Below are 24,225 nucleotides of genomic sequence, written 5' to 3'. Positions count from 1 at the left end.
TCTTGTCCTCTCTCTTCTCCTTCAGGCACCCCCTAGATGCGGATGTTGGCACGCTTGAAGTTGTCCCAGAGGCTCCTTACACTATCCTCATTTTTTTGGGTTCTTCCTTTTTGCTGTTCTTATTGGGTGTTTTTTGCTTCCTCATATTCCAAATTGATGGTTTGCTTTTTGGCTTTACCTACTCTACTATTGAATGTCTGTACATTATTCTTTATTTCAGTTAGTGCCTCCTTCATTTCTGACTGCATCCTTCATTTCTGACTGGTCCTTTTTTATGCTTTTGAGATCCTCACTTAGTTCACTGAGGTTCTCACTAAGTTCATTGAGCATCCTTATAAGCAGTATTTTGAACTCAGCATCTGTTAGGTTGTTTATCTCCATTTCGCTTAGTTCTTTTCCTGGAGATTTTTGCTGTTCTTTCATTTGGGACCTGTTTCTTTGTCTCCTCATTTTGGCTGCCTCCCTGTGTTTGTTTCTATGTATTACTTAATGGGAGGTATGGGACTATCTGAGACCAGATCCTGCTTGTTTGAAAGGATTTAGGAAAACCTGAAGTAGGATCCAAAACAGGCCAATCCTATGGTGAAACAACTGGCAACAGCTTGGGTGGGCCTGAAAGTTGGGGGGGGCAGGGCCTCAGGGAATCACCAGGGCGGGTCAACCAGTGTGAGCCAGGTTGTTGGAGTCCCAGATATGGCAGCTGTCTGCTGCCCCAGGGAAGGGCTCACCAAAGGAACAAAGGCCTCTGACAGCATGTCTATCCTAGAGAAAGCCCCCTCTCCAGCCCTCGCTCCAATGCCAAACAGCTCAGTTCTTCCCTGTATGTCTCTGGCGCCTCTCAAGCTGCCTCTCCTCCAAGCTTAGAGGGAGAGAATCCGAGTAAGTCCATGCATGGGCCCTTTAAGAGGAGCTGCCTGGGTCTCCAGCCACCTCAGCCTCTGTGAGCCTCAGTTCCCGCTGGTTTTTCCAGCCAGAAGTTATGAGGACTTCTCTTCCTGGCACTGGAACCCTGAGCCAGGTGCCTGGTGTGGGATGGGGACCATTCAGTCCTCAGACAGGACCTTCCCAGCTGAGGTATCCTCCTGATTTGTATCTGCCACATGTGGGTGTGGGACCAGCCCACCTGCCTCTGCCCCTCCTACCAGTCTCCACTTGGCTTTTTCTTTAATTTCGTAGTTGTAGGACTTCCATTCAGCTCGATTTCAGGCGGTTTTGAATGATGATTGTTCTGTAGTTTAGTTGTAACTTTGATGTGGTTGTGGGAGGACACGATATGGCGTTTACCTACGCTGCCATCTTTATCAGAAGTCAATGATCTGGTTTTTTAAAAATATTCCATCTTCTAGTTGTTTATATAGAGATAAAGACATGCATTTGATTTTGTTACATTGACTTTCTATTCAGCAACCTTGTTAATTTTACTTATAAGCATAGTAGCTTTTCACAAGATTCCAGAAGATTTTCTGATTGGGTTATGGGACTTTTATGCCACGGTGTTTAAAGTGTTCCTAACACATTTTTACATATAATGACAAGGTAATTGTTGAAATGTTATTACCTTTCTTTCTGAGTCTTCATCAAAGCAGTGATTGGTAATAGAATTTTATATACATATATTTATGTACTAATGAATGTGAATTTTTTCACATACTTAATGTATTTACTTTCTTAATTTCCTCTTTTATAAAAAAATAATCGAAATGAAAGGCTCTTCACTTGGGTTATAAGGGCTCTGTATATTTTAAGTTGTCCCTCTTTGCCTCTCATAAATGGTGTACATTAGTTCTCAGTGTATCATTGGTCTTTTAATTTTATTCATGCTGTTTTATTAGTGTAGGTATTTCCAATTTTTATGTGAACATCTGCCCATTGTATTCATATGTTCAGTCCCTCTATTCTTAGTCACTGAAAGACTATTTTTTTTCTTTTGGTACATTATTTTTACATTAGTTCCAATCAAGGATCAGAATCTAGTTTTATTTCTAAATAGTCAACCAACTATATCAGATACATTGGATAAAAGTCATCTCTCTCTCCACTGATTAAGTTCTTTTTCTTGTAGATTAAACTTCTACATGTACCAAATTTGGTTTCTGGACTTTTCTTTTGTGTTGGTCTGTTTTTGTTCCAAAACCACATTTATGATTTTGAAGCTCTTTTATAAAAATTATCATCATACTAATTTTTTAATTGTTTTCTAGCAGTTCATCCTATACCACTAATTTTACTGATTATTTATATCACCGTTAAGTAATTATAATACATTTAGAATTTTTAATATGAAAATTTAAATAATGTTATCTTTTATAATAGTGAGGTATATCTACAGTTTAAAATAAGCTGGTTAAAAAATAGGAAAAGCAATCTATTGGAAAATAGAAAAATGAGCAAAAAATATAAACGAGGATCTCAAGGAAGATAAATCCTGTTGACCAATACACCCGTAAAGGGATGTTCATCAAGGAAAGGGTAGTTCCAGGACTGTGATCGCTGCATTCCCACCAAGGGGACAGAACCATAGACCTTTGACAGCCCCAGCTAGCCAGTGCCTCCCCTTGAAGAACCATGTGGCAGCGTGTCATGTTGGTGAAGATGAGTTTTCCCATTGGTCCAGTAACTCTCCTATTCTAGAAACACAATTGCACATGGACGGGGGGACAGACAAGAGAGTTCATTGAACTGTTGCTTGTAATAGCAAAGTATAGCCAGTCCCAATTTACAATGGCTCAACTTTACCATGGTAGGAAAGTGATAGGCATTTAGTAGAAACTGTACCTTGGATTTTGAATTTGGATATTTTCCTGGCTGGCCATATGGAGAAGGATACCCTCTCATGGTACTGGGAAAGGCAGTGAGTGCAGCTCCTGTCAGCCACATGATCACTAGAATCAGCAACCCATACTGTAGAGCAGCAGCGGTTCTCAACCTATGGGTCGTGACCCCTTTAGGGGTAGAATGACCCTTTCACAGGGGTCGCCTAAGACCATCAGAAAACACATATTTCCGATGGCGATTCATAACAATAGCAAAATTACAGTTATGAAGTAGCAACGAAAATAATTTTATGGTTGGGGATCACCACAACATGAGGAACTGTATTAAAGGGTCACGCACGGCATTAGGAAGGCTGAGAACCACTGCTCTAGAGTGTGGTATTGCATGCATTTTCCACTTAGGATATTTTCCAATTATGATGAGTTTATCAGGATGTAATCCCATCTCGGTCAAGGAGCATCTGTACTGAGAAAAACCTAAACATTATTGACAAAAGAATGGGTGAAATCACTGCACTCTGAAATTCTACACATCAGTTTAAGTCAATGAATTAGACCTATGTATATACACGTAAGTCTTAAACAGAGTGGGAGTGGGAGGTAAGTTCAACATTTAAAACCATACAGAACAGTACTGTTAAATCATTTCAAGCTATATTCAGATGTAGTTAGAGTTTAAAGACATGCACTGAATGTGAACACCAAACTCAGATGGCAGCTTCCCTCTAGGGAGGTCTGGAGGTGGGACTAGGGGCAAGGGAAGCTTAGAGTTCAGCTACGAGTGGTCTGTGACCCACTGACCATGCCCTTTCAAAGAAAACCTGAAGCAAAGACTGTAACCTGTTAATAGTTTTTGTATCTTAGAGGTGGTTGTATGGGTATTTTGTTTTCATTTTAATGAAACTTAAATAATTCATACAGGATAAAGTCTTCAGGCACTGGCATAAGAAGAAACCTGACATGTGATTCTACCAAACAGTGTCTTACACATTCTTTTATGCTCACTTTTGCATCCATCTCTGATCATTTCCTTAGAAAAATATCCTGGAAATGGAATTACTGAGTCACAGGATATACTTCTGTTATTTTCTCCAAAATTGTCCAGAAATTTCCCCAAGGACCTTGGGAAGCATTCTACTTAATCTCATCTTTTTCTGGATGGGCTTGGGCAAAACAAAACAAATACTTGTAAGCCCATGACTATTGTCACATAAACATAAGACTGTTGAATTTCACTTGTATAACTGATGATTGACATTTAAAGACACAGTTTACATTTAGCAATATTTCTAAGACACGTTAGAAAGCTTTGACCCAGCAATTTCCAATCTTCTTGTCATAGTCACCTGTGGAAGTCTTCATACTTCATTCCTTTGAAAAAATAATACTATTTCATTGTTCAAAGACACTAAATGAGCCCTGACTGGTTTGGCTCAGCAGTTAAAGCGTTGGCCCTTGGACTGAAGGGTCTCTGGTTCAATTCTCCATCAAGGGCACGTACGTGGGTTGCAGGTTCAATCCCTGGCCCTGGTCAGGGTTGTGCAGGAGGCAACCAACTGATGTATCTCTTTCATAGTGATGTTTCTCTCTCTCTCTCTGTCTCTCTCCCTCCCTCCCTCTCTCCCCCTTTCTCCCTCCCTTCCCTCTATCTAAAAGTGAATGGGGAAACAATCCTCCGGTGAGAATTTAAAAAAGACACGAAATGATACTATTAAACCCATCTTAAATTTTTTCTGATGTTATAGTGCAGTTTCTAGACCATGGCTTTATTGACATTTTGGCTGACAGTTGTCACCTGGGGCTGTCCTGGCCACTGTGGGGTGTTGATCAGCGTCCCTGGCCTCCATCCTCTTGATGTGTGTAGTATGCACCCCAGTGGTGACAAATGTCTCCAGGCATTGCCACATATAGTCTCGATGCAAAATCTGTATGCCTCGGTTGAGAGTCACACAGTGCCATAGGAAATTGTACTGATGTAGGAGAATAACAACTTTTTACTTAGAAGATACACACAGATATTTTGAGTAACGTCTTTAAGTCCCTAGTGATCCAGGGGATGAGTAAACATGCCCAACCATCATATATGAGTGACAGGGAAAATGTTACAAATAGGCAAGACATTAACTTAGTAAATCTAGTTGAAGGGCTGTGTGCCCTTTATGTTCATTGTTCTACTCTCTGCTTTGTCTAAGTTATGTGAAAAAAACTGTACATGCCCTGGCCAGTTTTGCTCAGTGGTTAGAGCATTGGCCCACGGGCCAGAGAGTCCCGGGTTCGGTTCCCACAAAGGGCACATACCTCGGTTGCAATTTGTCCACGGCCCCTGTTGGGGTTGTGTGGGTGGCAACCAGTCGATGTGTCTGTCTCACATCAATGTTTCTCTCTCTCTCTCTTCTTCCCTCTCTCCCTCCCGCTCTATCTGAAAATAAATGCAAAAATGTCCTCGGGTGAGGATTAAAAAAAAAAAAACTGTACATAAGTGAGGAAAAGTCCAAAGGATATTTTTTGAAAACTGTCCTTTCCCAGCCTTGCCTCCCACCCCCCACCCACATACACACACCCCTGATCTCAGCCCCAGAGCAGCCATCTGAGTAACTGGTTATCATCTAGAAACACAATTTTCAACCTCTTCATCTCATGGCACATATAAACTAGTTACTAAAATTCTGTGGCACACCAAAAAATATATTTTTTGCTGATCTGACCAAGAAATAGGTATAATTTTGATCCATTCACATTGGACAGCTATTGTTATGCCTTGTTAAGGTAATATCCACTGAATGTACATGCAGACAGTTCTTCCAACCACATATATATGGTTGTAACACTCATACTGACATGCTTAGTACAGATATGCTGTATTTTTCTTTTTCTTTTTTTATCCTCACCCAAGGACATTTTTGCATTTATCTTCAGATAGAGTGGGAGAGAGAGAGGGAGGAAGAGAGAGAGAAACATCGATGTGAGAGAGACACATTGACTAGCTGCCACCCACACAACCCCAACCAGGGCAGAGGACAAACTGCAACCGAGGTACATGCCTTTAGCGGAACCAAACTCGGGTCTCTGGTCCACGGGCCAAAGTTCTAAGTGCTAAACCAAACTGGCCAGAGCATGCTGTGTTTTTCTGTTCTGAAATTAGATAGTATGAATAGAAATGTCAGCTAGATCAGAAGTTCCCTATCATTCACATTTTTCTTCTCCCAAATATTCTTTCAAATAATCAAGGTTCCAGATTATTTCAAATAAAGTGAATAGTTTTTCAATGGCATTATTGTCATCATTAATCCAGTCATATTAATATTTACAGGAAGTTTGGAGACCCAAATAACTTCATATTTCAACAGGCAAAATCTATTACCATTTTGTAAAGGACTTCTTCATTTTTATGATATTCTAATATTATATGGTTATGGCACCATTTTTAAAATTAAAATTAATTTGACATATTCCCATGGTTCGTGATTCAAGTTTAAGAGAAGTCTCCCAGCCACGCCTAACCCCAGGTCCCACTGCAAAGCTGCTGGCAATCCAGACTTTTAACATTCTGTGCATTGAGCAGTCTAGATCACTTTGTGTACAGCTGTTTTGCATGTAATGTATCATGATATCTTTAAGCCTCAGTTACCCATGGGATGAGTAAACATGCCCAACTGTCATATATGAGTGACAGAAAATGTGACACTGTGGAGGGCTTCCTCCTTTGCTGAGAGAAGGACCTCGTTCCTAATGGGAGTGTGCTTGAACCTGGCAGAATGTCCTGGGGTTAATCAATGCTGTGGTGATGGGCAGAGAGCTTGTCTTCAGTCTTTATGATCAATATGTATTGATAGTATAATGTTATCTATGATCATCAATGCTGTCATGAATAAGCTGGTATGGACTTATCCCTGCATGTGTACAAGATAAACTCTAGAAATGGCGAGTCGCGTGACAAGCTGAGCCTGGTGGTGTCAGCGGTCCCCATTGGCCACCTGGGACTGTGTGCATGTACCCTGTCTGCACTGAGCAGTAGGGCCTGGTTCTGCACACCCTTGGCCCCCAGAGAGTTATCATGGTTTGTGTTCAGCCAAACCAGATAGAAACGAGGTGCATCCCAGGTGAGAACCGGGGAGCAGTTTTCTGCTCTCTCCCTTCTGCATACACACATTGCAGGGGCTTGCCCTCAGCTCCAGCTCACTCCCTTGTTTGCTGCATCCCTTCCCTAGCTTGTCTAGACCCTGAGGTGCCCCTCTTGTTCCGTGGTTTCAGAAACGGGTTTCTCCTTTCGAGGACATGATCTTCTGTTTCTCGGAAGAGGACTGGTCTCTTCTAGACCCTGCCCAGACTGGCTTCTACGGAGAGTTCATCATCGGAGAGGACTGCGGGGTCTCACTGCCTTCAAGTAAGACTTCCTTCCACCCTCTCCTGAGACCAAGGAACTGGGGGTCCACATCTAATCTTGCTGACCACCCTCCAACCCTGACAGGAAGGAGGTCACCTGCACACAGTGACACTGAAGTCACTTAGTAAAGAGACCCTCACCTGCCACTATCATGTGAATTAGGCTTATTGGCTTTTTTTTTACATGAAACCAAATATAACAGGTTCCTGTTCATTTGCTTTTCTTTTGTCATTCTGATCCTATGGCCTCTAAAGTTCTGGCTTTCTAATCCATGGTCCTGACTGCTTCCCCAAGTCCACAACTTCCCCACTAGTGTGCCCCTCCCTTGCCTTCACTTCTTGTTCTAGCCTTTCAGCTTCTCTGTAGCCTTGCATGGCCTGTCACTGCCACGGCCTGTCCTGCATGCCTTCAGCTCACTGAGGAATGTGTGTCCACCCCTTTTCTGTGAACAGATGACCCAGCAGCTCAGCTGGACCTCTCCCAGGGTGAGGAGAACGAGCCATGTGTTCCAGAGCTGCAGGACCTCCAGGGGAAGGATGCTAGTCAGGTTTCCTACTTGGGTGAGTCATGATTCCACCACTGGACAGAGTAGGGTGGTAGGTGGTGTCTGCTGGAGGTGGGCTACTCTCTTCAGTCCTCTGTAACTCCAGACTCTATCTTAGTAGAACATATCTTGCCTCCTCCCCAGCTCCTTGAAGAAAGAATGTAGGTGTTTATTTGGTTGGGTGTGGGCATCATACTCCCTTCAACCAAGGATTAGGACACAATGGGAATATCTTTCTTCTCTGTTATAAATAGCACCTGCTTTCTGCTTGCAAGCCAGTGGCTTCTCTACAAGGGAGGTCACATTCTCCATAGGTCAGGTAGAGAAGGGATACCAGACACAGGACCTCCAGGTATCTCACTCCAGTCCTTCCACCACATACTGCGGGTGTGAGGAAACTGAGGCACAGGGTGTTGGGGCTTAGCTGACAAGCACAACTCAGCCCTGGCAAGTTTGGCTTAGTGGTTAGAGTGTCGGCCCACAGACTAATGAGACCCAAGTTCAATTCCGGCTAAGGGCACATACCTTGGTTGTAGTTTGTCCCCGGCCCTGGTTGGGGTTGCGTGGGAGGCAGCCAGTCGATGTGTCTCTTTTGCATCAATGTTTCTCTCTCTCTGTCTTTCTCTCTTTCTCTCTCCCTCCCTCCTACTCTGTCTAAAGATAAATGGAAAAATATCCTCGGGTGAGGATTTAAAAAAAAAAGCACAGCTCAGCAGCAGCATTTCCTTGTCCCCCTACCTGGACTTTCTGTGTATGTTTTTAACCACGTGCTGCTTCAGGGAAAAAAGCTGTATGTGGTATCAACAGCAGCCCCACAAACCTTCCGCTTCAGAACCTAGAGCTGGCCTAGTGCAGTCAGGTGTGGCTTCCCATCCTCACCTGGAACGAGCATGCAGGGCATCAGGGGTGGCCAACTCCCTGTCCCATCTGCCTGGCAGACTCTGTGCAGGCTGTGTTCATGCAGTGTCTGTGAGGGATGCTGGGACCTGTGGAAATTCCACCACAGAGATGGAAATAACCATAGGGACGGCAGTCACTTATTCACAGGCAAGCAGATGAGGCAGATCCTGGACCCATGCTGATTCCATCTAGCTTCAGAACCTTTCTGCCTACAAATTGATTTGTTTTACAAACACTGAGTGGCTGCCCAAGAAAGGAGCCTAGGGCTGCCCTTAAATCACAGCATGGCATCTGTTAAGATGCCTCCCTGGATAGTATAGCCGCAGTATGACAAGTCTACTTTTCCATTTTCTTCTCTGGGAAGATTTTCCAAGTCTCCAGCCATTCGAGGTTGAAGAAAGAGGAAAACGGGATGAGCTACAGGTACCAGAGTTCCAGGCCTGTGAGCAGACGGCACTTGCTCAGAGTACCGTCCCAGGTAAAGAGGGTCTAGGAGGGTGGGGTGTGTGTGTGTGTGTGTGCAGTATGTGTACATGTGCATCTACACATGTGTGCAGGCATGTGTATGTTTATATGTGGTATCTGCTGTGTGGCAGATTATATGTGTGTGGTGTGTATGTTGCATGTGTATAGTGTCATGTTGTGTGTGAAAGTGTGAATGTGTATGGTATGTGCATGCATGTTTCCTGGTGGGGGTTAGATTCAGGGATTGAATTCCCTGAAGTCCCTGCCAGCTGACTACTCCTGTGAGTTGTCAGCTAATTGCACTGGTTCCCTTTTGCTAGGATCTCTCTCAGATGAGCTCCAGCCCAAGACCCTCCTGGCCTTCCCCTGCAGGTTGAAGCAAGTGTGCCACAGCACTGCTGGCCATGTAGGAGTGTGTTTCTTCTCTGAGCACAGAAGGCCAGAGTCCTGGGCAAAGTCTTGTATCTAAAGAGCAGGATTGTGGAATGTCACAGCAAAAGGGACTCTGGAGAGTGTTTGTTTCACCTGCCCTCACAGGGTAGCCAGCATTTTCATTCTAAATCATGTTGGTAAAAGTGACCACATCCAGAGGCTAAGACTCAGATGTGGCCATCTTTAATGTCCTTGGGGTTCAGGTGTTCTTCCAGACACCAAACTTGAGTCTCTGGTTCTCTTTTTTTTTTCTATTTTTTTTATTTTCTTAATTCCAGTTAACATAATATTATATTAGTTTCCGGTTCTTACTTGAACTCACTGTGTCATGGATATTTTCCACAGCTGTGGGGACTGATTCATGCGCAGTCTCTTTTACCTGAGATGCCTTTTGGAGCAAGATTTTTCTGGTATTATTGTAATTCCACCTAGTTCTGTGCAGGGCTAACTGCCATCTTTGTTCACCCCATAACGTGTAGACAAAGGGATTTTATGTTTACAGCAGATCCAGAAAGAGAACAGCCTCTCCCCAAAAACTTTGAGCTCCCTCATCCCTGGTTTTCTCAGGTACCTGCTGAAGGCTCAGGGTGGTTATGCACAGCTGAGGCTGGCCTCTCCCCAGGTTAAGGGTGGCCATGCACGATTGAGGATGGCCTCTTCCCAGGCTGAGGCTGGCCAGCTCAGTGGAGCTAGATGAATGCTTGTTGCCACACATGCATTTTGGGCCTTCTCTGGCCCATAGTAGCCTCATGCTATACAGGGTGTGTGCTTGCATGTATTAAATCATGTAATCCTCAGTAATAACCCTACAAGGCAGCTCTGATTCCTACTCTGTTTTGCAGGAAAACATTTAAAGGAGAGAGAGAAAGTTACCCAAGGTGTCAGGGAAATTGAGCTCAATCAGGGTATTGGGGATATCGAAGCCTGTGGCCATGCTGTGCATGGCCTGGGACTGGATGATGGATGGTTTCCTGTGAGTTGCAGGGACTGAGGAGAGAAACAAGGAGGATAGGAAGCCAGATGTGAAAATACAAAAGACAGAGGCATTGTAAAAAATATATTCTTATAATGTTAGGATGGGGAAGCTTTCTTGCAAGATATAAAACCAGAAAGGAGATGAATAAATCTATTCCATTTAAAACTGTGAAAAACAAAAGTGCTGAAACAATACACATAAAGTTAAAAAAAAAAAAAAAAACGGGAGGAATTATGTGCAAATAAGAGGCAACAGATTCAGACCCATAATTTTTATTTCATAGAAGAGGCAGGCTATGGTTCAGCAATGTGGAGTTACGCGCAGGCATGGGGCCTGATGGCCCACATTCAGATCCTCAGTCTGACACCCATAGCCTGTGAGTGTGGACCCTGGGCCAGCGACTTCAGGTCAGGTGCTCAGCTGCAGAATGAAGATATCAGAGTATCTGTTACGGGGTTCAGTGTTTGTGTCCCCCCAAAATGTGTGTTGAAGCCCTATTCCTCACTGAGGAGGCATTAGGAGGTGGGGCTGGAAACACCTGTGTAATAACTAGCCACTCTATAGCGTGAGACTGCAAGGCCAGAGAGAGCCCGAAGTGAGTTGGACTAGTTCGGCATGTTTGTTTTTTCTCTGTGAATCTTGTAGTTGTTATTGTTTAGTACTGTTTCTGCTTTGGCCTTTTCCCCCTTCACAAGAGATAAGCTATTTTTGACCTAAGCACTAGGGTAAGTTCTTCATGTGATTTTATGCACTGTATCTGTACAGCACCTTCTAAGATGGGTACCATCTCAGCCAGCACAGCTAATATAGCAAAAATTATTGATAGGTCCGCTGAAACAACTAACTTATTTCTCAGTGTGGAGGTGGGGCAGTCCCCAGCAGAGTGTATGAATAGTGAAGGTTCTCTTCCTGGTTTATAGATGGCTGCCTTCCATACATGTGCTCACAGGCCTTTTCCCAGTGCATGCTGTGTTGGGAGGGAAGGAGGCGAGGGAGCTTATGTTATCATGCCTCATGCTCTTTCTTTTCCTAAAAGGGCACTCTTCCCCACACAGGGTCCCACCTTCAACACACAGCTAATCCTAATCACCTCCCAAAAGCCCCACCTCCTAATCCCACCTCAGTGGGGGACAGAGCTTCAATAAACACATTTTGGGGAGTCACAAACAATTAACTAGTAACTGAGAATCTGAATGTGGGCTGTCACGCCTCAGGCCCATGCTTGACTCCACATTGCCAAGCCATAGCTTGCCTTTTCTATGAAATCAAAATAATGGGTCTAAATCTGTTGCTTCTTTTTTTTTTCCATTTTTTGTTCAGGTAGAGTGGGAGGGAGAGAGAGGAACAGAGAGAGAGAAACATCGATGTGAAAGGGACACATCGAGTGGCTGTCACCCACACAACCAACAAGGGCCGGGGACAAACTGCAACCAAGGTACGTGCCCTTAGCGGGAACCGAACCCGGGTCTCTCGGGACTGCAGGCCGACGCTTTAACCACTGAGCAAAACGGGCCAGGGCATCTGTTGCCTCTTAATAGCACATAATTCCTCCCATTTTTTTGTTTTTTAAACTTTATGTGTATTGTTTCAGCACTTTTTTTTTTTTCAGTTTAAAAATGTAATGCATTTATTCATCTCCTTTTTGGTTTTATGTCTTGCAAGAAAGCTTCCCCATCCTATAAGAATGTATTTTTTATAATGCCTCTGTCTTTAGTCTTTTCACAACTGGCTTCCCATCCTCCTAGCTTCTCTCCTCAGTCCCTCCAGCTCACAGGGAACCATTCATTATCCAGTCCCAGGCCACTCACAGCATGGCTACAGGCTTTATTCCCAATCCCTTAATTGAGCCCAATTTCTCTGACACCTTGAGCAACTTTCTCTCCTTTAAATGTTTTCCTGCAAAACAGAGTAGGAGTCAGAGCTGTCTTATAGGATTATTGTTAAGGATTACATGATTTAATACATATACAAGCAGACCATAACTCTTCCTCATTTCTCTATTATCCTAAAAGCCAATTCAGCAGACCGCCCACCCCCAACACACACACACACACACACACACAACCCCACACACCTTCTTCTATACTCATCAGTACTGAGCTGGCAGTTTCCTGGCTTTACTCTTTCTCTGGTGTTTTGGGCATACCTCTGAATCCTACCTCATCTAGTAACAATCCTAACATTGTTGTGTGAATGGCCCACAGGAGCACTAATTGTTGTTTATGTCCCCTTTTTAGAAACTCTGCATCTACTTTTTGGTAACTTTAGCTGATTTAAGGGGATGTTGTCCATATGCACTGTATTAGTCTCCTAGGGAGGCTTAGACACCAAAAATTGATTTTCTCAAAATTCTGGAGGCTACAGGTCTGAAATCCAAGTGTCAGAAGGGGAGCGTCTCCTGCAGCCTCTCTTCTTGGCTTGTAGAAAACTGTCTTCTCCCTGGGTTTCTACATGTCTGTGTCCTAATCTCTTCTTACAAGGATGCCAGTTGGATTACAGTCCACCCTAATAATCTCATTTTAACTTAATTACCTCTTGAGAGAGCTTAACATCAAATATAGTCATACCCTGAAGTATTTGGAGTTACAACTTAAGCATAATAAGAATTTCTAGGGGATGTAATTCTGCCCTTAGCACTCCACCCTCTGATCCCCCAAGTTCATGTCCTCATATGCAAAATACATTCACCCTCTCCCCTTAGCACCCAATGTCATAACTTATTCCAACATCAACTCTAAGTGACCTCTACATTGCTTTCCTGCAGCCCGAGGTGACTCCCCACCCCCTAAGAACAGCCTGGATGAGGAGGTGACCATAGAGATCGTCTTGTCCAGCTCTGGGGAGGAAGACTCGCAGCTGGGCCCCTACTGCACAGATGAGACACGGAGCTCCTTGGGGAAGCAGCACGGCACCCCCACTGCCCAGCAGAATGGCGCTTCTGTGGGGGGTGATGTGCATACCTCCGGGAAGTCCTATATATGCCCCAATTGCGGGAAGGTCTTCCGCTGGAGGGTAAACTTCATCCGGCACCTGCGCAGCCGCAGGGAGCAGGAGAAGCTACACGAGTGCTCGGTATGTGGGGAGTTATTCAGTGACAGCGAGGACTTGGACGGGCACCTGGAAGCCCACGAAGCCCAGAAACCTTTCCGGTGTGGCGCCTGTGGGAAGAGCTTCCGCCTCAACTCGCACCTGCTTTGCCACAGACGAGTCCACCTACCACCCACCGGACCCCGGCCGGTGAAGGGAAGCGAGCAGGGGGCAGCGGGGTCCACGGGTGGGGGGCCTGATACACAGCTGCCTGAGGGCCGGGCCCGACTGAGCGTCCAGTGCTATGACTGCGGGAAGCTGTTCCAGCGGCCTGAACATCTGGCGAGGCACCGTAGCAGCGTGCACGGTAAGGACCGGGCACGGCCCTTTCGTTGCCGGTACTGTGTCAAAAGCTTCCTGCACAACTCTGACCTCCTGCGCCACCAGCGCCTGCATATGAAAAGGCGCTCCAAGCAGGCGCTCAACTCTTACTGACGCCAGACCCTCCCCAGGACATACCTTCCCCAGGACAGACCTCATCTTCCCACCTTTTGCTCTCAGGTAGAAATGAGATAGTGGCCAACTGAGCATTTCTTTTGTTTCTGCTGTGCCAAAAAGCAGGGAGGAAGTACTTAACCAGCTTGGACTTCCCCTGTGTTTCTTGTTCCAAAGAGACCCCTGTCCAGTGCTTCCCAAGTGGGCCAAGGATCTGGGCTGCCCCGACTGCAGTGACCTGTTGTGGTCTGTTACTTGCCCCTATCCTGAGATTCCAGGGTAACTGCACTTCCCATCTGAGAGCAAGGAGCTGTGGGTGGGGTAATGGCATTGGGAAAGGCATTGGGACAAGAGGTGCATGTAGGCATGGCCAGCCACACCAATCCTGCCATGTCACCAGGCGGACCTTTCAACATCAGAAGCCTTGAGGGCACTGTACAGCTGTTTGCGAAGGGGAACTGCACTATACTTTTATTTGTGATGGTGGCTGCTCATTAGAGATTTGGAGTTCACAAGAGCAATGCTCACATTTTAAATTGTATATTGCACAGCCTACTCAAATATCATTTCTTTGTACCATGAAAGTCCTGGTAAATGGTTGAGGGGTGGAAGTAGTTGTCATCATTCGAAAGGCACTTAAGTTCCCCTGCCCATTCCACTGTGTCCAGGAATGGGAAGCTCAGTTCCAGTGAGGGGTTCTGTGTGGGTAAGGGACAATGGAAACAACCGCCTGTGAGGTTGAGCTCTGCATACATATTAACTTAGCCTAGTTTTCATATTTGTTTGCTGGGGCTATCTTAACAAAGTACTGAAAACAGGGTGACTTAGAACAACAGAAATTTATTGCCTCAGTTCTGGAGGCAGGAAGTCCAAGGTCAAGTGGTTGGCTGGTTGGCTCCCTATGAGGGAGGGTCTGTTCCACACCTCTCCCCCAGCTTCTGGCAGTTGCTGGCAGTCGATGATGTTCCTTGTAGAAGCATCACCCCGTCCCTGCCTTCATCTTCACGTGGTGTCCCTGTGTACATGTATGTCTCCAAATTTTCCCTTTTTATAAGTGCGCCAGTCATTGGATCAGGGCCTCCATGCCTACTCTCATATATTCCTGTTTTAACTAGTAACATCCACAATGACCGTATTTCTAAGAAAGGCCACATTCTGATATACTGGGATTAGGACATAAATATGAATTTGGGGTGGTAGGGAGACAGTTCAATCCACAAATGCAGATAGTCTTGCAATTGTGTGGTTGGTTATCCCTGATTAACCGATGAGTCAACAGAAATTTGAGTTGGCTTGCTCCGTTCTACTAGAAGAGCATAGCCTTGAAAGTTTGTGGCCTAGAATTTTGGATTGGGAGTGACCATTGGCTGTGAAACCTCAAGCAATGAAAACCATGGTCTTACTGTTCCTAGAAGACAGGAGATGTAAGCTACCAGGCTCAGTGTCGAGAAAGCACAAGCACTGTGAAGTGGTGGTGGCTGAATCAAAGCCACCAGGTGGGCATTTTGTGCTATTTGCATGTCATGTCCATTGGCAGGCAACCAAGTTTCTTGTCACCTATATTATTGTCACATTGAAATTCCACTGCCACAAACCCAGTGCCTGTGTAGACATACCTACACGCCACGGAGCCATAAATGCAATAAAACCGTTGTCATACTTTGAACAAGAAATAAATACTGGGGCTCTTTGTTTCTAAATAGTTTGCCTCTAATTGATCAGCCAGGAAAGGGGGGAAAATGAATTTTTAAGGCCATGGAAAGAGGAAATTTTAACTAGAGGCCAGGCTATACATTTGCCCCACCCTCCTGCACTCTTATTCAGGACTTGTCAGCTGGAAGATTGTTTTCCACCTGCTTCAGACATTTGTCTAATAGAAGAACATTGCTCCATTTACTATTGTGTCTTACCTATAAAACCAGGTTCTAAATAAGAAAAACACAAAGAATTGGTAACTGCTTGAGTCCCCACCAAATACTGTGGGGAACACCCCATTCACTGACTCAACACACCTAGGTTCCTACCTAATTTGGAGGGTCACATCACTCGGGATTCAGGAGCCCTCCTGGGTGATGTAGCTCAAATCCCAGTCCATCCCATTCCGAAGAAGTCAGTGGGCTTACCTGCATTTGGGAAAACTCCAGATGGCAGGAGAACTGACTACTTCCTCCCTGTGGTATGGGCAGGCAAGTGAGCTACATCACCACTTTGCCATTGAAGTACAGGCCCCACATCTGAGAAGCATCTGTTCTTTGTATCCCTTGGCATTGTTCCCACAAACTCATAAGTACATAATAATAATAACTGCTGAGTTAATATTCATGTTAGACTTTACATTTTAGCTTAAAAAGTAACATGCACCACAGCTGACAGAGATAGTCAGTTTCCCTGACAAAGAGCTTGAGGTGTGAGAATGCTAAAAATAGTTTTCTAGGCATCAGACATCTGCCTTGTGGTACATTTAAGCCTCAGATGGATGGTCTGGTCATCTGTTCTGACCCCTGTCCAGAGGAGAGAGAAAGGCACTACAACTAGGGGTAGTTTGCACTCCTGGTTGCACTACAGCAGGATAACCCAACTTCAGCCATTTTCCTATATCCTGTCTCCCAACCTCTTCCAGCTGAGTGATGTGGTGGGAAGGTCCCTTGCCATTTCTAAGTCACACCATGGCACAAATGAAAGAGAAGGCATGAGTCCAAACCTGCCTTGGAGAACAGTCCATGTCACTTTTCTCCCACAAGACAGTTTTCCGTTTTTGCCAAAAGCAGAGTTCAGACCTGGCACAAGCATGTCTGCTTGCAGTATAATGTAGGGAAATTGATACATACATTACTATGTCTTGTCAAAATATGGAGGGGCTGGCACCTTCCATGAAAATGTATGTCAGAAAAGGCACAGCTAAGAGGGTTTAGTTTATTCCATCCAAAGTAAGCTGGAGCCCCTTTGAACATGTCTGTGTGCTCTGAGAAGAGACAGGGCCTGCCTCCAGCCCACTGAAGGTAAATTCAGAGTGAGATTTCTGGATATTTTTAAGTGTTTTCCCAGAAGATCAAGTGAGAAAGAATAAAAACTCATGTGGAAATTATACCAGCACTTTGTATCTTCAGCAAACATTGACCCATCCAGTTGGGAGGGGGTGGTGGTGCTGAAAATAGGTAGACCATATTTAGTTTGGTCTCCCTTTTGATCATTCATATTTTTCTAAAATGGCTTGGCTAATGTTGGGATGATACTCTGTGGCCATGATCTAAAGGCTTCACTAGCAACTTCTTTTAGCCATCTGTACTCAAAGGGCCAAAAGTCTGACCAGATGTGCACTCACCAGATTTGCACAAGCAGAACCAGGTTCTCCAGCAAAGACAGCCACCAAGATGGGACCACCAGGAGCCCCAGCATTCTTAGGCTGTCTGTGGTCCCTGTGGGAATTTTCATGTAGCTGCTGGTGGTGACAACAGAGACCTCTGGCTTGCGCAGTCTCTGTCATGGAAAGTGTTAGGCAGGTGGCAGGTAGGTAGTCTTGGGGCCCAGAGAAGATGAACACAAACCCATATTGTCAGGAAGAGATACTTGGTGCATCTCTCAACACTTTCTCTACTACTAATCACCAAGGACAGAGACCTCATTATGTTCTGCTTACAGAGTCTGAAACAAAATGGGACATTGTTATGTGATGTATAAGGTACACCTCATCATGTCTGCCTTTCTGAGAAACAGTACTGCTGGAGCAGGGCCTTAGAAGCCAACTTGACTAGGTGCCAAGCAAAGCCTGCACTATCCTAATGCCAGTACTCTGACACCAACTGCATGTCCAACAATTCAGTTCCTTCCTGACACTAATGACCCAGGGTGAACATTTGATCCCACAGGTTAAGGATGAAGGCCTAACAAAATGCCCCACTTCAGATGCCAGTTATGAGTCTCAGAGGCCACTCAGACTAATACTGAGATGAATACAAATGGGAGTTCCAAAGACCTCTTATGTTTGATTATTCACTACAATGACTTCCAGTAACTCACTGAAAGTGTTATCCTTATGGTTAGTTTTTATTATAAAGAAAATAACTGGCCCTGGCCAGTTTGGCTCAGCGGTTAGAGCGTCGGCCTGCGGTCCGGAGAGACCCGGGATCGGTTCCCGCTAAGGGCACGTACTTTGGTTGCAGTTTGTCCCCGGCCCTGGTTGGTCGTGCGGGTGACAGCCACTCGATGTGTCCCTTCACGTCGATGTTTCTCTCTCCCTCTCCCTTCCTCTCTCTCCCTCCCACTCTATCTGTACAAAAAATGGAAAAATATCCTCGGGTGAGGATAAAAAAAAAAAAAAAAGAAAATAACTGAGCCCAGCCGGTGTGGCTCAGTGGTTGAGCATTGACCTATACACCAAGAGGTCACCAGTTCGATTCCCAGTGAGGGCACATGCCCAGGTTGTGGGCTTGATCCCCAGTAGGGGGCATGCAGAAGGTAGCCGATGGTTCTCACATTGATGTTTCTATCTTTCCTTCCTCTAAAAATCAGTAAAAATATATTTTAAAAAAATACAATTGAGGAACAGCAAAAAGGAAGGGATTCACTGGGTGAGATCAGGGAAGGATGTTTCAAGGGCAGAGGTTTCATGCCCTCCCTAAATGGAGTAGGGTGCAGTCTGCTCTCAGTGCATCACCCTGGGCTGAGCTAAGCTGCCATGGATCTTAGTATGTTTCACCCTACCTCCAGTCTCCAGCTCTCTCAGTTCTACTCTCCTCCCCAGAGGATGGCCTAGCACAGAGTCCCAACCCTCTAATTGAGCACTTAGTCTTTTTGGTGATCAGCCTCCCCATCTTACTCCCCTTAGCATAACAAAGACATTCACTTCTAATGCTCAGGAAATTTCAAGGTTTCTTAATATTCTGTTCCAGGAACCAGAGACAAAGACCAGAGATATGTATATTAGAGAGAGAGAGAGAAACATTGATGTGAGAAACATCTTAAGAAAGTACTGCATTCAGGCTTTTATGTCAAGGGAAGGGGAAATGGGAGGGACAGCTTTGGTAAAACTCAAGTTGCCTCCCTCATGCAACCCAACTAGAGATTGAACCCACAACCTAGGCATGTGCCATGACTGGGAATGAACCCACCACTTTTCACGGGATGATACTCCAACTGAGCCACACTGGCCAGGGTGACCAGATATGTTCTTTAGTATGCCACCCTGACTCAGGGATGTCCTTACCTGGGCCTCCTTCAGAGAGGACTCCTCAGGGTAACTTCCCTATTCTGCTCCCCAGGTCTGGGCTGTGGCCATCTGTCTCACCACCCGTTGCCCTTCTTTGCTGGCAGCAGCCAACCAGGGCTTGTTAACCTAAGAATGCCAGCTTGCTGGTTTCACAGAAATGCTGCTGTGTTTAAAGCAAGTGGAGCTAAAAGCCCATTAGAACTACACATACTCTGAAATGCAAGTTTCCCAGAATACCTGGTCTTAGTACCTTGCACAAGCTGCAATTTGGAATAGCAATTAGAAACTAGGAAACCAAAGGGCATTTGTTAGAATTTTATTTAAAGATTGTGGACACCTCCTAAGGACATGTGGCTTCATATCCTGGGTGCTCTGTGTATGCACACAGTGGTGAGCAGTGTGGAGGGACCCACTGGTCAGCTTTGTGACTCCAGTGTCCAGACTATCTAAAGAATCCAGTCCAACACAGAAGGAATATGTACAGGTGTGTTACCTATCAAAAGCCCATGAGCTTGATACTTCAAAAGGCAAAACAAAATGTCAGAGTTTAGAGTAGGGAAAGATTGATTAAGAAAATGGTAGCCCTAGTAGTTCCTCAAATTTATTTTAAGAAAATACCGAGTTCAGGCTTCTTTTATGTCAAGGGGAGGGGAGATGGAAGGCACTGCTTTGGTAAAACTCAAGCTGCAAGCAGTATTCCTCTAATGATTAGCATGTCTATATGCAAAACAAAGCAAGCTTGAACAAGCTGGAGTTAAAGAGACCAAGCATTTCACTGCTACAGATGCATGTTCTCAGGCATCGAACTTCATATCCTAAGTATTTGTAATCATCCCCTACCAACCCATGCTTGGAGACATGCTTCTTCACATTCAGGGAGTTTGCATGGTGTGGTCAAGTGTTATAGGTGATGGGACTGGATGTCAAGTGATTTTAGAGACATTGCACCCAGTTTTCTCTTTTTACTACAGGGAGTGTCCATCTCTTCTACTTGTCTTAGGAGAGTAGGAGACTCAATCTAAAGTGAATGGAAGGTTGAGGAGTGGTGTTATAAACACTAGGCAACAGTCACTGAACTGCTGCTGCTGTAGACGAACACTTCTTGGGGCTATAGGAAGCAGCAATGCTGCAGTATCCATCCATGATTAACTTCCTTGGTTTGTAGTAAACTTGTATTTCAATCGTGAAAAGTGGAGCTGGAAGTAGACACTTGGTCTTCAACGTCATCCCATCATGTTTCCTTCAGTCCACAGCTGTGGGAACACCTACAGTTTGGTTTTAGAAATGTGATCCCTTTAAGACTTTTCTTGGATGGTTTATCTTTGCAAATTCTTTATTGTCTAAAAAAAAGATATATATTGAGCACATCAATTTACTTGGCTGCATTCACCAAGAATTTAATATGACAGGTACACTTTTCCACAAGGCCCACTTTTTGTTGTGCTTGGCATGGAATCTTTCTGATACCACATTGCAACCAGCTCTCAGCAAAGTGGCACACTCACAATAAAGGCAGGCTTCTACACCCCAAGGAAATGAGAGTCAAGTAGCTGCTTCTAGCCTCTCATTTTGAAGCAAATCAGGTGCAGAGGCTCATAAAACATGAAATAATTTAGGTCCAGGTATGTATACTTGACCCAATTTCACCCTCCCAGGCAACAAGTTTTCTCATGCATTTCTAATCACATAGTTTTATCCACAAAACCCTGGGAACCTGTCTCCTGAGGCTTTCCACATTGCTCTCAGCATAAAAGCACATTATAAAAAGGCAAGATATAGAAATATAAGGAAGGTGATTAAAAAAAAAAACAATTTGCCTCATGGTGAGTCAGAAAGGATTAGTACACGAGGCTTGTGAGCACCTCCGTCAAGGTCCTGGTATCAAGACCCCAGGGGTGATCAGCTGAGTAATGCAGGACTGTTTAGACCAGTGACCACAGCTCCTGAGTGCCCTTCTTGGCACACTCCCTCATCCTTGGAGTAGTGATGAAAACCCAAGCAGCTTCATAGGCTTCACTCTTAAAAATAAATCTCATATTACAAGCAAATAATCTTGGGAGAGAGAACGTTCATTCAAAATTTCTGAGAACCTGGTATAAGCAGGTAGTAATAATAATCATAAGCTGTATATAAAATGAGATTGAAACATGGGCCCAGGGAAAGTAACAGAAGACACTGGGAAACTAAGTGGAGATGAAGGGGGCACATGCAGTGGGTTGAACTATGTACCACATGAAGATATGTTCATGTTCTGATCTCTAGAACCTATGAATGTGACCTTATTTGGAAAAAGAGCCTTTTCTAGTATAATCCATTTAAATATGTTGAGACTAGATTATCCTGGATTACATCCTAAATCTATGACAAGTGCCCTTATAAGATGAGTAAACTTATAAGAGGGGATACATAAGAGGTTGCCATATAAAGATGGAAGCAAAGATTGTAGTGACATGATCACAAGGTGAGGACATGCTGGAGCTAACAAAAGCTGGAAGAGGCAAGGAAGCATCTGTCCCTACAGCCTTCAGCACCTGGTTTCAGTCTTCTGGACTTCAGAACTGTGAGTGAAAACATTTTTGTTTCAACCTACCCAGTTTGTGGCAGTTTGTCACACCAGCTTCTGGTGGTGCCAGGCATACCAGAGCTTTTGGCCACATTATTTCAAACTGTTTCTGTCTTCACATGACACCTCTTGTGTCTCTTAGAAGCACATGTCATTAAAATTAGGGCCAACCCAAGAAGCAATCCTGAAAATCGCATCTCAAAATCCTTAATTAAATCTGCAAAGACCCTCCCTCCACTTAAGGTGACATTCACAGGTTTCAGGAAACAGATCTTTAGGAAGGCCCCATTCAATTTACTACAATGATTATCAAGGATTTGATTCTTTCAAGGGAGGATTAAAATAAAAACCAGCCAGGTGATCAATAATCCATGACTCTGACAAATCAAAGCTGCCCTTGACATTGAGGTTCCACAGCAAAACAATGCTGTCTCAGGAAATAATTCTCTTCAATCAAAGATTCAGTGTTAAACCTGAAAGACATAATGAATTACCTGAACCCCTCCTTGGCAGGTGGGGACATTTTGGTCAACATTTTGTCTGAGATTAGAGACAATCAGGGGAAAGAACACAGGATTTCTGCCAGTGAGCCAGGATCATGGCTTTGCAACATAAAGCAGTGAGGACTACGAAGGAGAGAGAGGGAAAGTCTTCAGTGTATCCACCAGGGTTCTCCAGAGAAATGACACCAATAGCATGTATACATATACAGAAAGATTTATTCCAAGAAATTTGCTCACGTGATTATGGGGGGGGGGGTGGCAAGTCTAAAATCTACAGGCAAGCCCTGGCCAGGTAGCTCGGTGGGTTGAAGTGTCCTGCTATACTTCGGTTGTGGATTTGATCCCTGGTCAGGGCACATACAAGAATTAATCAGTGAGCCTTGGCCAGTGTGGTTAAGTGGTTAAAGCATTGGCTCGCACACCAAAAGATAGCAGGTTTGATTCCCAGTCAAGGGCACGTATCTATCTGGGTTGCAGGTTTGATCCTGGCCCTCATTGGAATGCATGCAGGAGGCAACCTGTCAATGTGTCCTCTCATCCATCTCTCTCTTTCCCCCCCCCCTCTCTCTCTCTCTCTCCTTTCTCCCTCCCTTCCACTCTCTAAAAATCAATGGAAAAAAATATCCTTGGGTGAGGATAAAAACCAAAAAAGGAGCTTACATTATTAAGCACTATATTATTTTTTTAAAAGAATCAACCAATGAATGCATAAATGGGTGGAGCAGTAAACGAATATCTCTCCCTCTCTCTCTCAAATCAATAAATAAAAACAAAAATAAATAAAATATACAGAGTGGACTGGCTGCCTAGAAACCCAGGGAAGATTTGCAGTTCCACTCTAAATGCACTCTTCTGGAGGAATTCTTTTGTTTTCGGGGAAGGTAGGTCTTAGCTTTATTAAGGTCTTTGTCTGAGTTTGGGCTATTGTAACAAAAATGCCATAGACTAGGTGAGTAAACAATGTTTCTTAGAAGAAAAATTTAGCCCAGCTAGTGTGGCTCAGTGGATTGAGTGTTGTCCCATGCACCAAGAGGTCACTAGTTTGATTCCTAGTCAGGGCTTATGCTGGGGTTACCAGCTCAATCTCCATTAGAGGGCATGCAGGAGGCAGGCAATCAATGTCTGTCATCAATGTTTCTATCTCTATCTTCCTCTTCCTTCATCTCTATCTAAAAAGCAATAAAAACATTTTTTTTTAAATGTATTTCTCACAGTTCTGGGAATTCGAGATCAAGACACCAGCAGATCTGGTGTCTAGTGAGAACCCACTTCTAGTTCATAGCTTTCTTCTTGCTATGTTACCATTTGGGTGAAGAAGCTCTTTGGATCTCTATTATAAGGCCACTGAATTTCATGAGGGCTCTACCCTCATAATTCAATCACCTCCTAAAGTACCAACCCCTAATACCATCACATTGGAGATTAGGTTTCAACATGTGAATTTTTTTTTATTTTTTATTTTTTTATTTTTATTTTTTTATCCTCACCCGAGGATATTTTTCCATTTTTTGTACAGATAGAGTGGGAGGGAGAGAGAGGAAGGGAGAGGGAGAGAGAAACATCGACGTGAAGGGACACATCGAGTGGCTGCCACCCGCACGACCAACCAGGGCCGGGGACAAACTGCAACCAAAGAACGTGCCCATAGCGGGAACCAAACCCGGGTCTCTCCGGACTGCAGGCCGACGCTCTAACCGCTGAGCCAAACTGGCCAGGGCTCAACGTGTGAATTTTTGATAGGACATAAACATTTAGTTCATAGCAGCCTTCAACTGTTTGTCCTCCACTCACATTATGGAGGGCAAATTGTTTTCTTCAAACTCTGCTGATTTAAATGTTAATCTTATCTAAAAATATCATCTTCCCAGAAATATCCAAATGTTTTGACCAAATATCTGGGCACTGTGGCCCAGCCACATTGATATATAAAATTAACCATTACACTCACTTCTCCAG

General features: G+C 44.4%; 1 protein-coding gene across 1 annotated transcript in view; it reads left to right on the top strand.

The window, feature by feature from the left end:
* The window catches only part of ZNF496 (zinc finger protein 496), a 52,009-nt gene extending 36,334 nt beyond the window's left edge, over positions 1-15,675 (top strand). Inside the window, exons 6-9 of the mRNA XM_036240404.1 lie at positions 7,026-7,158; positions 7,611-7,718; positions 8,967-9,080; positions 13,240-15,675. Of these exons, the coding sequence (XP_036096297.1) occupies positions 7,026-7,158; positions 7,611-7,718; positions 8,967-9,080; positions 13,240-13,997 (1,113 nt within the window). The 3' untranslated portion in view covers positions 13,998-15,675. The remainder of the gene's footprint in view (positions 1-7,025; positions 7,159-7,610; positions 7,719-8,966; positions 9,081-13,239) is intronic.
* The last annotated feature ends 8,550 nt before the right edge of the window (positions 15,676-24,225 follow it).

Source organism: Molossus molossus, unplaced genomic scaffold, assembly GCF_014108415.1.
Source record: "Molossus molossus isolate mMolMol1 unplaced genomic scaffold, mMolMol1.p scaffold_m16_p_4, whole genome shotgun sequence".
Taxonomy (NCBI): Eukaryota; Metazoa; Chordata; class Mammalia; order Chiroptera; family Molossidae; genus Molossus; species Molossus molossus.
Note: the sequence above shows the minus strand (reverse complement) of the source record. Positions and strands in the feature narration are given on the sequence as shown.